General features: G+C 37.5%; 1 protein-coding gene across 2 annotated transcripts in view; it reads left to right on the forward strand.

Annotated features, from left to right (window-relative positions):
* Positions 1–14,991, forward strand: part of EYA3 (EYA transcriptional coactivator and phosphatase 3) — an 85,882-nt gene that overhangs the window by 60,145 nt on the left and 10,746 nt on the right. For both annotated transcript variants that reach the window (XM_010947969.3, XM_010947972.3), the window contains 7 exons: positions 523–662; positions 4,729–4,812; positions 6,058–6,147; positions 8,251–8,309; positions 10,301–10,461; positions 12,755–12,869; positions 13,839–13,960. In XM_010947969.3, the coding sequence (XP_010946271.1) occupies positions 523–662; positions 4,729–4,812; positions 6,058–6,147; positions 8,251–8,309; positions 10,301–10,461; positions 12,755–12,869; positions 13,839–13,960 (771 nt within the window). The remainder of the gene's footprint in view (positions 1–522; positions 663–4,728; positions 4,813–6,057; positions 6,148–8,250; positions 8,310–10,300; positions 10,462–12,754; positions 12,870–13,838; positions 13,961–14,991) is intronic.

Consider the following 14,991-nt stretch of genomic DNA (forward strand, 5'->3'; position numbering starts at 1 on the left):
TGGTTTTGTGCCCTCTGCCTTCAATCCCACGTGCCTACACCCAGGGATATTTGGCAATGTATGGAAATGGTTTTGATTGTCACACTGGGAAGGAGGTGCTGCTGGCATCTAGTGCGTAGAGGCCAAGGACACTGCCAAACATCCTACAATGCACAGGACACCCCCTCACACCAAAAATTATCTGGCTCAAAATATCGATTGTGCCAAAGTGGGAAACTGATCTAGAAGCTTGATCAGATTCAGGTTTTATTTATTTATTTATTTTTTGACAAAATTACTTTACAGGTGTATTTGTCCATTGGGAGGCAGGCATATTCTAGTTATAACTCTCTTTGTGATGTTGGGAGCTGTTGATACTCAGTTCCTGGGTCTACATTTCCAAACTGCTTAAGTAAATTATGGTTTTCCAGCCTTGATTGCTGCAGTGTGATTCTTAAGGGCAGAAAACCTGCTGACCTTCCTGTTCGGGTTCTTATAGCCTGTGACTGCTGGCAATAGATGTCTCTCACCTTTCCTTTCCAGGAGACCCTTCTACAAGCCCATCTTTGTCCCAGACTACACCAAGTAAAGATGCTGATGACCAGTCCAGGAAAAACATGACTGGCAAGAACCGGGGCAAAAGGAAAGCTGATGCCAGCTCTTCCCAGGACAGTGAATTAGAAGTATGGGAAGAAACTCATTTGAGTTACCTGCTTTCTTTTTTGTCGTTGTTGTTTTTGTTTTGTTTTGTTTTTCCTCATTTCTTAAGTTAATCAAACATATATCTGAAACTCATGGAGATTTTGTGGTTCTATGTTGTGTACCCTTTCATTCCTGGACAAGAGAAAATGAATTGGCCAAGAGAAAAGAGAAATGTAAAAACACGTTTGTCTGTTCACATCGTACCATAATTACTTCAAGATCCTTTTCACCAGAAGCATCAGAAAAGCTTTTTTGAATTTAAGTAGCCAGGTAACTTTTTAAGGGAAAGAACAAACAGTTTTCTGTATCCCAAAGGAGAACAGAAAAAACAGTGCACGATACTCAGAAAGCAGAGGGTGTCACAGTAAAGTCATACTGTTCTCCATTTAAAAATCTCAAAATGAGAGGACTGAAGTGCTTTAGTGCAAGTTTCTGTGAAACATACAACCAGATCTGGTAACTTACGAGATTGGCACTTACTTATTCTGTGATTAAACACTATAGGAATTTGTTATGGGCATGCATTTGGCTTCATTAGTAAAAAGACTAGAAAGTCATATAAAATTCTAATAATGGGGTTTTGATATTAACCCTTTTTTCATTTTTCAGTTTTTCTATAATGTGGTCTTTTAATAAGGCGAAAAAAAGCTGTATTTAAAAGTGAGTCCATTGACAATTGTTTACAAGACATAGGTAAATTGAGGCTGTGTTTGGAACCTCTCTTCTCTTTTGTTACTGGGGGGAAAGGGGGGCCGGGGGGAGAAAGAAAATCTAAAGTCCTGATACATTTCTTGGGAAAAACTGAGGACTCACTTATTGTTTTGAATTGTGATAAAGTATATATAATATAAAATTTACCATTTTTAAAGTGTGCAGTTCAGTGGCATGAGGTATAGTTACAATGTTGTTTGTTACTGCTGTCTATTTCCAGAACTTTTTCATGATCACAAGCAAAAACTGCACCCCTGCTCCCTATTCTCCCTTCCTACTAGCCCCTGGTAACCTCTGTTCTACTTTCTGTCACTATGAATTTGCCTATTCTACATATTTCATATAAGTGGAATCATACATACAATATCTGTCCTTTTGTGTCAGGCTTATTTCACTTTAGCATGTTTTCAAGGTTTATCCATGTTGTAACATGTATCAGAACTTCATTCCTTTTTATGGGTGAATAATTCCATTGTGTATACCATATTTTGTTTATTCATCTGTGATGGACACTTGGGGTTTTTTTCACCTTTGAGCTACTGTGAATAATGCTCCTATGAACACTGCTACACAGGTATCTCTTTGAGTCCCTCTTTTCAGTTACTTGGGGTATAAGGTATTGCTAGATCATATGGTAATTCTATGTTCAACTTTTTGAGGAACCACCAAAATGTTTTCCAGATGACTGCACCATTTTACATTCCTATCAGCAGTGCACCAGGGCTCCAGTTATTTCCCATTTTTTGGATAATCCATCCTAAAGATTGTGAAGTGGTATCTCATTGTGATTTGATTTGCATTTCTTTAATGACTAATAATGTTGAACATCTTTTCATGTGATTATTGGCCATTTGTCTATTTTATCTGAAGAAATGTCCAAATCCTTTGCCCATTTTTAATTTGGGTTATTTGGGGTTTTTTGTTGTTGAGTTTTAGGAATTCTTTATATATTCTAGCTATTAATTCCTTATCAGGTATACAATATGCAAATATTTTCTGTGGGTTGTCTTCGCTCTTTTGATAGTATTCTTTGATACACAACAGTTTTAAATTTTGACCAAGTCCTATTTTTCTTTTATTGCTTGTGCTTTTGGTGTTAAGGATACAAGGTTATGAAGATATTCACCTATGTTTTCTTCTAAGCATTTTATTATTTCAGCTCTTAAATTTAGGCCTTTGATCCATATTGAGTTAATTTTTTTACATGTGAAGTGAGGATCTAATTTCATTCTTTTGCACATGGTTATTCAGTTTTCCCAGGACCTTTTGTTGAAAACACTTTTTCTTTCCCCATTGAATGATCCTGGTATCTTTGTCCCCCAAAAATCAATTGACCATGTATATAAGGGTTTATTTCTGGGCTCTCTCTTCTATCCCATTGGTCTATGTGTCTATCCTTATGCTAATACCACGTTGTTTTGATTATTTTGGCTCTTCAGTTGCTTGAGATTTCACATGAATTTTGGGATGAGTTTTTCTATTTCTTTCAAAAACACTGTTGGGATTTTGATAGGAATTGCATTGTGTGTGTAGGTCACTTTGGGTAGTACTGTCATCTTAGCAATATTAAGTCTTCCATTTGTGAACATGGAATGTCTTCCCATTTAAGTCTGTCTTCTCTAATTTCCTTCAGCAGTGTTTTATAATTTTCAGCGTGTAAGTCCTGAACTACTAGTTAAATTTATTCCTAAGTATTTTATTATTTTTTGATGCTATTGTAAATGAAATTGTTTTTTAAATTCCTTTTAGGGTTATTCATTGCAAATGTATAGAAATACAGCTGACTTCTGAATTCATCTGTTAGCTCTAACAATTTTTTTGTGTATTCTATAAGGTTTTTTCTGTGTACAATCATGTCATCTGCGAACAGAGATAGTTTTACATCTTCCTTTCCAGTTTGGGTGCCTCTTTTACCTTTTTTTGCGAATTTATTCTGGCTAGAACTTCCAGTACCATGTTGAATATAAAACAGTGATGAAAACAGTCATACTTCTTTTTATTGCTGATCTCAGGGATAAAGCTTTCAGTTTTCCACCACTGAGTATGATATTAGGTGTAGGTTTTTCATATATGGACTTTATCATGTTAAGAAAGTTCCTTTACATTACTAGTTTATTGAGTGTTTTTATCATAAAGTGTATTGAATTTTGTCAAATGACTTTTTTATCAATTGAGGTGACTGTATGGGTTTTCTCCTCAATTCTGTTAATGAGATATTATTACATGGATTTTTCTACGTTGATCCATTCTTGCTTTCTGAGAACAAACCCCACTTGGTCATGGTGTATAATGCAGTTGAATTTTGTTTGCCGCTATTTTGTTGAGGATTTTTACATCAGTGTTCATAAGAAACATTGGTGTGCAGTTTTCTTGTGTCTTTATCTGACTTTGGTATCAGGGGTAATGCTGGTTTCACAGAGTTAGTTAGGAAGTGTTCCCACCTCTTCAACTTGTTGGAAGAGTTTAAGGATTGGTGTTAATTCTTCCTTAACTCATTGATCACCACGTCACCCAAATCTGGGTGACAGTTGTGTTTCCTTAGAGCCACCTGATCCACAATGGGCGATCAATGTGTTAAGAATTCACCAGTGAAGCCATCTGGCCCTGGGCTTTTCTTTCTTGGGATGTTTTTGATTATTGATTCAACCTCCTTACCAGTTAAAGGTGTATTCAGATTTTCTGTTTCTTTTTGAGTCACTTTTGGCACATTGTGTGTTTCTAGGAATTTGTTCATTTCATTTAGGTTATTTGTTGGTGTATAACTCTTCATAGTATTTTCTTATCCTTTCTATTTCTGTAAAATTGGTAACAATATCCCCACTGTCATTTCTGATTTTAGTAATTTGTGTCTTCTCCCTTTTTTTTAAGGCAGTCTAGCTAAAAGTTGTCAATTTTGTAGACCTTTTCAAAAACCAGCTTTTGGTTGTGTTGATTTTCTCTATTATTTTTCTACTCTCTGCTTTATCTCTCTCTGTTCTAACCTTCCTTATTTCCTTCCTTCTGCTGGCTTTTTCTAGTTCCTTAAATTGTGCGGTTAGGTTATTGATTGAGATCTTCTTTTTTAAGATCCACATTTGCAGCTGTAAGTTTCCTTCTTAGCACTGCTTTTGCAGCATCCCGTAAATTTTTGTATGTTGTTTTAGTTCTCATTCATCTCAAGGTATTTTCTAATTTCACTTGTTTCTTTTTATTCATTGGTTATTTAAGATTATGTTAATTTTCACACATGTGTAAATTTTCTGGTTTTACTTCTGTTACTGACTTCTTGTTTCATTCCATTATGATTGGGAAAGATGCTTACTCATTTTTTTTTTTTTTAATATTTTCTTCACTCAGCGGGTATTTCTGTGGGACTTAGATGAAACCATCATCATCTTCCACTCCCTTCTTACTGGATCCTATGCCCAGAAATATGGAAAGGTAATTTGAATCTTTCTTCCTTTGTTGTAACTGGCCCTCCCTCTCCTGACAAGGTAATCAAAATCAGTTTCCCTGTTACCTCCATCTTACCCTGTTGACCTTTCACTTTCAGGTAAAACCTCACCTGATGGCTTGTACCAGGCAGGCTACTCGGTCAGGCAGAGTTAGTGATAAAACTAGAGACTAGACCTAGGACCAGTACTGAAAGCTGAAGTTGTTCAAAAGTGGTATTTTGTAAGACTGAGTATGGGAATGAGGCTCAAAGCAGAGTGGAGTCTCAGGATTATATGTTTCAGAGACTCATCTGTTATCCCTTAAGTCACTTTTTAACAGCCCAAACTGAGAATTTCATTTAGCTGAGTATATGCCAGATCTGTAAACTGAAAATACAGACAAAATATAAAATATCTTTTTAAAATAGATTATAACCTTCTTAAATGAGATACACCAAGCAGAATTTAACTTGTTTAGTCATCAGTATAAACATCAGTTTTGTTAGAGGGATGAGTTGTGTTTGAGGGATTGGCTGTATATTTCTATACTAAATTACCTTCAGGACCCTATTGTTTTTAACTTTCTATGAATACATTTTATAAAAATATCTGCCTCCTTTGCTCTCCTACTTTTACTCCTAATTATTTCTTATCGTCAATAATATTTCTGTTAGAAGTACTTTCCAGTGGCTTTTAGTATCTAGGCTGGCAAGCTGACATAAGCTCAAATGCTGTATAAAAAAAAAAAACTGGTTATCACAGTATATATATAAAAAAGAGCATTACAGCTTTTAAGTGAAGGGTTCATAGTCCATTTTAAAGCTAAGTGCATTGATTGTCCTTCATATATTTTGACTCTTCAGCCTTTCTTTACTTAATTTTTGGTTGTTGAGATTGTCAGATTACTGGCTTCTGGTGTTACAGTGTGTGTAAGAACATAATGGGTGTTACAATAGCAGTATTTTAGCAATAGTTAGAACTTCTCCTGAAACAGAAAATTTCCCCCAAAGTTAAGTGTTCTTTTTTTTTTAAGTGGTCTAAGTTTTCTAGAAACTAAAGTTCTGAAATGTTTAACTTTGCACAATCCCAAATTCTTATAACTATGAATGAAATTGCATCAGTGATAGTTAGACGCACTCTTGTGGGCCATTGTTGTTTTGGCCTTGACCCAAAATAATTTTGAAATATTTAAAGATCAGGACCAATGCTCTGAGTACCAAGTCAAGCAAATTTTCCCCTTACTGTTTTTCAGGACCCAACAGTAGTGATTGGCTCAGGTTTAACAATGGAAGAAATGATTTTTGAAGTGGCTGATACACATCTGTTTTTCAATGACTTAGAGGTAAGCATTTTAAAATTGTTTGTGTGCTACAGTGAAACATTTTGTTCAGTAACTATTTATTGAGCCTGTGTTTGTTGTATTTAGAGGAAATGTGGTCAGACAGGGTGGGTATGGAGAGGCCAGCTGGGCACTTAGGCATCCATAGTCTTGAAAGAATACTGCCTTGGTTAGGTCACCACAGTCTTGGTTCTGGGTCTCAATTTTATTGACTCAAAATTTGATTTTTGTTACCCTGTTTGGAAGTGACCTAGTTCTAGGGGAATACCAACCCATCGGGCAAAGCACTGATATATAAACCAACACTCTAATTTACTCATCTGTATTAAATACTGTATAGAAGGTGGGTTTGATTATTTGTGCTCTTCATTCTATTTTGACTGTTCTTCAGTTTTACCTTCTTAAAAGATAGTATCTTGATGTTGTCAGGGTTGTAAATGGCTGCTCTAACTCATTGTATTGTATTCATGTTGTTATTGTCCATGAATAGGTTAGCCTTGATCTCCAGATCATCTTAGAGTTAGGTGGAGGGAAACTAGGAAACATTGAGAGCTTCTTGGTGAATTTGTTTGGCTTTGACATTTGTAGTTCACTTTTGAGGTGAACATGGTGTAGTAGAAAGAGCACAGGACTAGGATTCAGAAAACCACAGGCTGCAAGTCCCAGGTTAGGAAAGTTATCGCCCCATTCTAGGCCTCAGTTAATCAGTTATCCTACACAAGTAACAATTGTTCTCTCTGAGGATGGGAATGCGTTGCTGGGACACAGAGGTGGGAAGGAGCAGACTTGTCACTTAATGTCCTTTTGAATTTTGAACTGTGTACTATATATATATATATAAAACCTAGTTGTTTTTTTTTTTAACAGTGAAAAAGTAAAATAAGCTAGCATTCTATAAATATGAAGTAGTCCTCTTTTTAAATACGATCTAGTTCTCCTCAACAGACAGTTCACCAACAAATTAAATTAATAGGACTCTAAACTCCAGTACTTTTGTATAAGCTCCACAATGCTTTAATCTCCCCTCAACTTCACATGTTGATAAGTTAGGACATTATAGTTTTTATTCAGCAAACATTTCTTGAAAACCTACTATATGCCAATAATTGTTGCCAAATTGTATTTGTAATGATTTTCTAGACATAGTCCTCACTCAGGACTGAAAGTTCTGTGAAGAATTTGACCTGAATGTGTTCCTGCCCCCCAGGTCAGTGGTTCTCAACTTTAGGGGGCATAAGAATCACCTGGGGACCTTGTTAAAAATGAAGAGTCTAGGACTTCACTCACAGAAATTCTGATTCAAGAATATGCATTTTTTAAAATCTTCCCCAGAGGATTCTGATGCAGATGGACAACACAGCACTGCCCTAGGCGGTGTCAGAGGAGTGACTCTTGTCAGTCAGGCAGCGGGTGGCATTTTATGTCAGTAGTCATGTGGGCTTAGAGGAAAGAACCTTGGATTCAAATTAGAAGACTCAGGCTCCTTCTAGTTTCTTTCTACCACTCACTAGTTTTATGACCTTGGGTAAATCACTTGACCTCACTTTTAGAACATAAGGAGATTGACTTAGATGACCTCTTCCAATTCCTAAGTTTGACTTTACAAATTTCTGTTTCAGTCATTCTCAGTTTTGATACCACACATACTCTACCAGAATCTCTTTCATCTGCAAAAATTTACTGAGCAGATGCTACATAAGGACACTGGACTAGACCAGAGTTGTACAAAGGAGATGTAAGATATTGGTCATGCCATAAGTGGCCTACAGTAGGACTTACAGTCTGTTACAGGACTAGGCATACCTGACAGTGTACGGGAGCTTGTGCTGATACCCGTGGGCTGTTGGAAATATGAACTATTGCAATAAGAGTATAACTGAGGGTTGGGATGCTTAAGGAAGATTTTATGAGGTTGGAGGAACGTAAATTAGGCCTTAAAACAAGTTGGACAATAAGGGGGGGTGAGAGTGATCCTCCACACATTAGAGAGACCATAAGGTATTTTATCATCCCACCATTGTTTGTGGTATTTTTACAATATATCATGGTGGTAATAGCATGTCTCCTCCCCAGACTGAAATAATGTGTGGTTTTGTCTTTTAACAGGAATGTGACCAGGTGCATGTGGAAGATGTGGCTTCTGATGACAATGGCCAAGACCTGAGGTGATAAAAACCAATGATGGCTTAAACATTAGTGCACCTGTTATGCCCAGGTTCAGTGGAAAACAGAGATGAATAAGAGCACTAAAGAGCTCACAATCTATTAGTGGAGGTAGAAACAAACATAGTTAACGAAGGCATGCGTTCTGAGAAGGTGACAGTAGAAAATGTGATAGAATACAGAAAAGAGAGTAATTCTGAGGGGTGTCGAAAGCAGCTAGCGCCAACACTGGAGTGGCTTTCTCAGCACAGAGTACGACCTTGAAGAACGGGCAGCGTGATGGGATGAGAAAAAAACATTACACTAGTTTGTCTTTGGCCAGTTTTTTCAGTAAGGAAAAGTACGCCTCCTGATTAGTTAGTTTCAGAAACAAATGAGCATCAGGAATTTCACCAAGGAAACAATTGTGGGGGTCGGATGGTGTCAGGAATGATAGACAATCTTAAACATTAATATCACAGTGAACGCTAAACCAAGGAGGTCTCAGTGGCAAAAATTCCTGCTCAGTCTCCTCCTTTCTCTCTTGCCCACTGTCTTCTGGCCCAGTAGTCTTAGCTAAGAAGATCCAAAAATTCATCTTCCTTGTACTTAAAGACCTTTAGAAAAAACATTGTCACATCTTTTCACGTTAATTTGTTTTAATGAATTCTCAAATCCAGAGCAGAACTGGACATATCAGTAAGGGGCCTGGCCTTGTGGTACCGAGAATTGAAGGGTTTCACTTTAGGAGCAGCATCCAGTCCTGTATGTTGTGTGTTGCGTGGCCATGAGGGCGCATTCTTAAGAGATTTTCCTGGCCTTTTTGGGAAAAAGCCTGGTCTAAAGCAGTTTATGATCCACTTTGAACCCTCGGTTTTTGTTTTTGTTTTAATTTCTTTTTTCTTTTATATGTATGGCTAACTAGTTATTACCGTCTCATGTCTTGGCATCTTTATTCTCTTCAATATAGAATCTCACATATAATTGAACTCTATTTTGGCTTTTGATTGAACCAAGTTGTCTCTAATTCTGTCAGTCATTTTTTAAGTCTTTATTTAGCAAGTATTAATCCCTCCCTGCCTGTTTAACTGTATTAATTATTTCTATTGCTGTGTAACAAATTACCCCAGAAGTTAGTAGCTTAAAACAATTAACATTTATCATCACATTGTTTCTGTAGGTCAGAAATTTGAAAGTGACTTAGCCAGGCAGTTCTGAACCAGGGTCTGTGAGATTGAAATCAAGAGAGCTGGAGCTCAAATCATCTAAAGGCTGGATTGGAGCTGGAGGACCTGTTTCTAACCTCTCACATATGGCTGATAACAGGAGGCCTCAGTCCTCACTATGTGTCCCTCTTCGTGTGACAGCCGACTTCTTTTAGAGCAAGTGCTGCAAGGGAAGCTTGGTCTCTAAGTCTGACACCATCACTTCCACCACATTCTGTGTACTTTCAAACAGTCCACACCCAAAGGGAGCAGAATTAGAAAAGAGGAGTATTAAAGAATTTGTGGACATTTTATAGCTACCATGGTGACTCATGAACTTAATAAACTAGTGAACAGGTTGCTGAAGATAAACACCCCCATTTTCTTACTATTATTAGAATTTGGGTTAGTTCCTTCCCAAATTTTTTCAATTTTTTTCAATTTCTCCTTTTTACATAGTTGCAGTCATTGCATACGCAAAAGTTTTATATCTTTTTTTTTTCACTGTAAGATAATTTTTTGTCATTAATGAAAAGATGCTCAATTTGAAGCTAGCCTCGATGGGATGCTGATGCTTGAATTGTTTCTATCTCTCTTTCCTTCCCTCTCCATCCTTTGTTTGATAGAAGTAATAGGGGTAAGATGGAGGACTAATGAAAGATAGACTCTGACATACAGAGATTAAGGAAGAAGACTCCCAAAGCCTTGATGTCAGATGCCAGGAATAGGATAGAGAATCCCAAGTGGCATTCACCCCAAAAACTCCATGCAGTGTAGATTTTAATTTTCATCATCCTCTCTCTTTGCAGCAACTACAGTTTCTCAACAGATGGTTTCAGTGGCTCAGGAGGCAGTGGCAGCCATGGTTCCTCTGTGGGTGTCCAGGGAGGTGTCGACTGGATGAGGAAGCTGGCTTTCCGCTACCGAAAAGTGAGGGAAATCTATGATAAGCATAAAAGCAACGTGGGTGGTAAGTGTGGCATCCAGCCAGTCCAGTTTTCTGTTTCCTTCTGATTTCCCATTTTCTTTTCCAGGAATTCCTTAGAACTCCCTGGCTTATGAATTTGTGGCACAGTAACATTTTAACTCTGTATTAAAAAAACAAAGTTTAACTGAAACCCTTGGGGAGGAAGCTCTGCATTTCTCATGGACATCTCTTAGCATAACTTCGCCAAGTTCTCTTATTCTTTTTAGACAGGTGCCTTTTTAAGGGAATTGTTTTCCATAGATTATGTTTGATGACATGTATTTTACTCTAGAGTCACAACTATTGTCAGTCATATTTAATAGCTTGCCATGGTTTCTGAATGATTTATGTAACCATCAGGACAAATCGGGTAGAAATAGGGACTAGGTTTATAGTGGATGGAAAACTAGGTCCAGGATTATGGATTAGCAGTATCCATGTATTATGATTTGAAGGACCTTGGAAATTCTTTCTGCCTAGAAATATCTCAAATGTCAGGTGCCATTTTATGCCTAAAATTCTATTATTTAGAATTAGTTAATTAGTTACAGAATGTTCAGATTAAAAGAAACATTAGAGAACTACTCTGAATCCCTTGTTTTGCATTTGATAAAATTAATGGTACATCATGAGGGTAATGAGGGCAGGTCACATAGCAAGTTAGTGACCATACCACAGCTGGAATCCACATTCCCCAGATCTGGGTCCAGTGCACTTTACATTCATGCAGTTCCTTTTTAAGTGATATGCCTTTGTGAGAAAATATTGAAAACTATGAACCATCACCGTCAGACGCCTACTACATACACACAAAACATTGTCTGAAGTTTCAGGGATGCCCCAGACTGCCTCAAAGTATATTTCCCTAGGTCAAGAGAGCGCTCCTGCCTGCCATACCACCACAGTGTGGTGCAGAAAGTAAAAATAGTATGGTGCATTCCTGTTACAGCCCTCCAATACCAGAAAAAATCATAGGCATCTGGCTTTGGGAATCTAATTTACTTTTTTGAGATTCCCCTTTTTATTGCTTTTTTTTTTCCCTTATGATTCAGAGCCAGTACTTTTTATTTGGGCAACTCCATGTCTTCACTTTTCCTCTCTCACAGACGTTAGCCTTTCTTTTGTTCGTTTTCATATACAACCTACATGTCTGATCCTTTCTCTGCCCAGTGAGTGTCTGGACCTGGATTCCTGAAGAAAGTGACATATAACCCTTCATGAGAATCCCCCGACTCTACCCTGGGGAATTTATTAAAACTAATGTCCACTTGTATTTTGTAAAATACCAGTTAACAAAGTACCACATCATATTATTAGTTACGTATATGACCCATATGTGCTTATGTATATGCATAGTGACAAACAGATACTGGTTTGGTTTTTGTTTTGTTTTATCAGAAATGTTGAAAGTGATCTAATTCAAGGCTTGCATTGTGAAACCAACAATCTGAAAACAAATTATACGCAGTTCTATTCAGAGAAAAGCCTTCTGTTTTTATGGAGTATTGGTAATAGAATACAGGCTCTCTTTTTCCCTTCACTGCAGAAAATTCAGTGCCAGATTTATTATTAGAATATTATAACTCAAGTGTCCAGTAACATACTTCCATCAGATGAATTCTGTTTTGTTTTATGCTTAATTATCTGATCTTAAAGCAATGTTTTAGTCTCTTGTGAGCTGGAATTGTTTCAGAAGTACAGTACAAATAAATGATATCCAGAGAGTTGGTTATTCAACCTGGAATCTCAGGCTGATGTGTTCTGAAGGGGGTGAGTCATCGTGGGAGCTGTGTTTGGTAGTGGAAAGACTTCCGAGACCAAATGCCACTAACTTGCTATGTAACCTTAAGCAGCCCCCTTTCCTCCCTGGGCTTTGGTTTCTTTAGAAAGAGATTGGAAATGCTGCAGACTTTTCCAGCTGTAACACTAGTTTTTTTCCCCCTTTGGTTCTTGAGGTTACATCTAAAGCAGTGCTACTCGAAGTATGGTCCTGCATAATTCTGCAAATTATGTTACTGGTTGGTGATGAAAGGAAGAGCTTGTGCCAGAACCTAATCAGTGTTTCTGTCAGCTGATTTTATTTTTGTGGGCTGTACCACCCCTAGTGAAATATTCTGATGAAGAAAGTCAGAAAGATACTTTAGTAGGCTGCTCTAGGGTTTTACCAAGGAGAGAGATGCTCAGTAGAATATTTCAGTGACTCACACCATTTCTAAATTGAATTTAGAAGTTGCACCCTTGATGCTAGCAAGGATATGTTGTCAAATGATGAATGTGTCTACTTTTATTCCCAAAGGCCTCCTCAGCCCCCAGAGAAAGGAAGCACTGCAGAGACTAAGAGCAGAAATTGAAGTTTTAACAGATTCCTGGTTAGGAACTGCATTAAAGTCCTTACTTCTCATCCAGTCCAGGTATGGAAATGATTCTTTTAGATCTCATCCTCCCAGAGATACACTTTCCTACCCCAGTCCAAGATAGGCCATTTCCTAAAACGAGATATGGGACAGGGCTGAGAGGAGTCTAATGATGCAGGGAAGTATCAGGTTAGATGGGAGGCACGGTTGTTTCACTCTTAACAGCACACCTTCAAGTTTTTGAAAGTTTTTACTTTTTGTTCACAAAATTATACTCAGTAACCCAGAATCTCCAGCCCAAAAGATGGGTGGGCCTGTGGTGATGACATCAAAATATACATGTAAGAGATATGTCACAAGTATCCTAAGTACAGGTAGCTCCAACGAAATGTACCAAAACCTACTCAGGAAGGCAGGATCCATTAAGCAAATTAAGGAGATTTCAGCTTGAAGCTTAGAATAGAAATTGAATATATACTCTTATTCGTCCCTCCCTCAAAGCAGGAATTCCAGATCCACAACCTAGTAGACCAGACAGTAAAACTGGCACCGAGGGGTGGATATCTGTGAAAGTAAAGGACCTATGAAAATAATGTGTTTTGTGGAATTTATGTTGCTACTGTGTGAAGAGCAGAAAGGACTTAAATCATATCTCACTTAAGGGCTGAGTTATTTCAGATAAAATAGTAACGGAAGCCTCGTTGTTTGTTTTCTGGAGTGTGCCGCCAGTGACATGGTGGTATTTGCTAACAATGCAGTGAGCCAGAATGGTCAGAAGGGAAATGAGACGAGAATCAAGGTGCTCCTCTGTGTCCACCATACTCTCTGTCCTTTAATATGGAAAATAAATAAACCTGAGACAACTAGAGCAATAACTGAACATTGGCACTGAACAAATACCATACCAGGCACTTAGAGGTTAATTTTTCACAAGTAGATCCTACAGACAAGACCCATTTGAATTCTTATTTCCAGGTTGGTTTGATTTCACCTTTTTCTTTTATTTTCCTTCTTTTTCCCTTCTAGAAAGAATTGTGTGAATGTTCTGATCACAACAACCCAGCTGGTTCCAGCTCTGGCCAAGGTTCTCCTCTATGGACTAGGAGAAATATTTCCTATTGAAAACATCTACAGTGCTACCAAAATTGGTATGGTTTGTATTTGTTGTCTGGCCTTACAGTAATACTTCCTACTTAGGATGTGCTTATTATCTACTGGTCCCACTTTACATATATATATCTGTAGTTCTCACTGCACTCTTCTCCTGTTATTACTGATGAGGCAGTTCAGGCTTAATGGTTATGTAGCTGCTCAAGTCTTCACAGCTAGTAAGTACATAAACAGGATTCAAATCCAGGTCTGTCGGACTTAAAACGTATCATGTTCTGTTCTTTTATAATATTTGAAAGAGCATATCTAGTTTAGAAATCTACTTTTGCCCCATTTCAAATTCCTCTTTCACAGAGAGAGCGCTGTAGTGTATAGTATAATCAGAAAACTAGATTAAAAATAAAGGACTAAGCTGTATACTAAAAAATGCTTAGATTGGAGGGGAGGATATAGCTTGGTGGTAGAGTGCATGCTTGGCATGCACAAGGTCCTGGGTTCAATCCCCAGTACCTCCATTAAAAAAAGAAAAAATCTAATTCCCCCTCAAAAAAACTTTTTTAAAAAAAAAAGAAAAAAGAATTTAAAAAGTACACTTTGGAAACTTTATTTTTTAAAAAATGGTTAAATCCCTCATGCCAATTAGGATGGCTGCTATCAAAAAAACAGAAAACAACAATTATCGGTGAGGATGTGGAGAATTTGGAACCCTTGTGCACTTCTGGTGCAATTATAAAATGGTGCGACTGCTATGGAAAACAGTATGGTGATTGCTCAAAAAATTTAAAATAGAACTATCGTATGATCTAGCAGTCCCCCTTCTGGATATACATACCCAAAAGAATTGAAAGCAGATCTCAAAACACATTGGCAGACCTGTATTCATAGTAGCATTATTCACAATAGCCAAGAGGTGGAAGCGACCCAAATGTCCATCGAATGAATGGATAAGCAAAATGTGGTATATACATACAGTGGGATATTATTTCAACCTTAAAATGGAAGGAAAGCCTGTAACATGCTACCACATGTATGAATCTTGAAGACATTGTGCTAAGTGAAGTAAGCCAAT

The sequence above is a fragment of the Camelus bactrianus genome, chromosome 13 (assembly GCF_048773025.1).
Source record: "Camelus bactrianus isolate YW-2024 breed Bactrian camel chromosome 13, ASM4877302v1, whole genome shotgun sequence".
Classification (NCBI taxonomy): Eukaryota; Metazoa; Chordata; class Mammalia; order Artiodactyla; family Camelidae; genus Camelus; species Camelus bactrianus.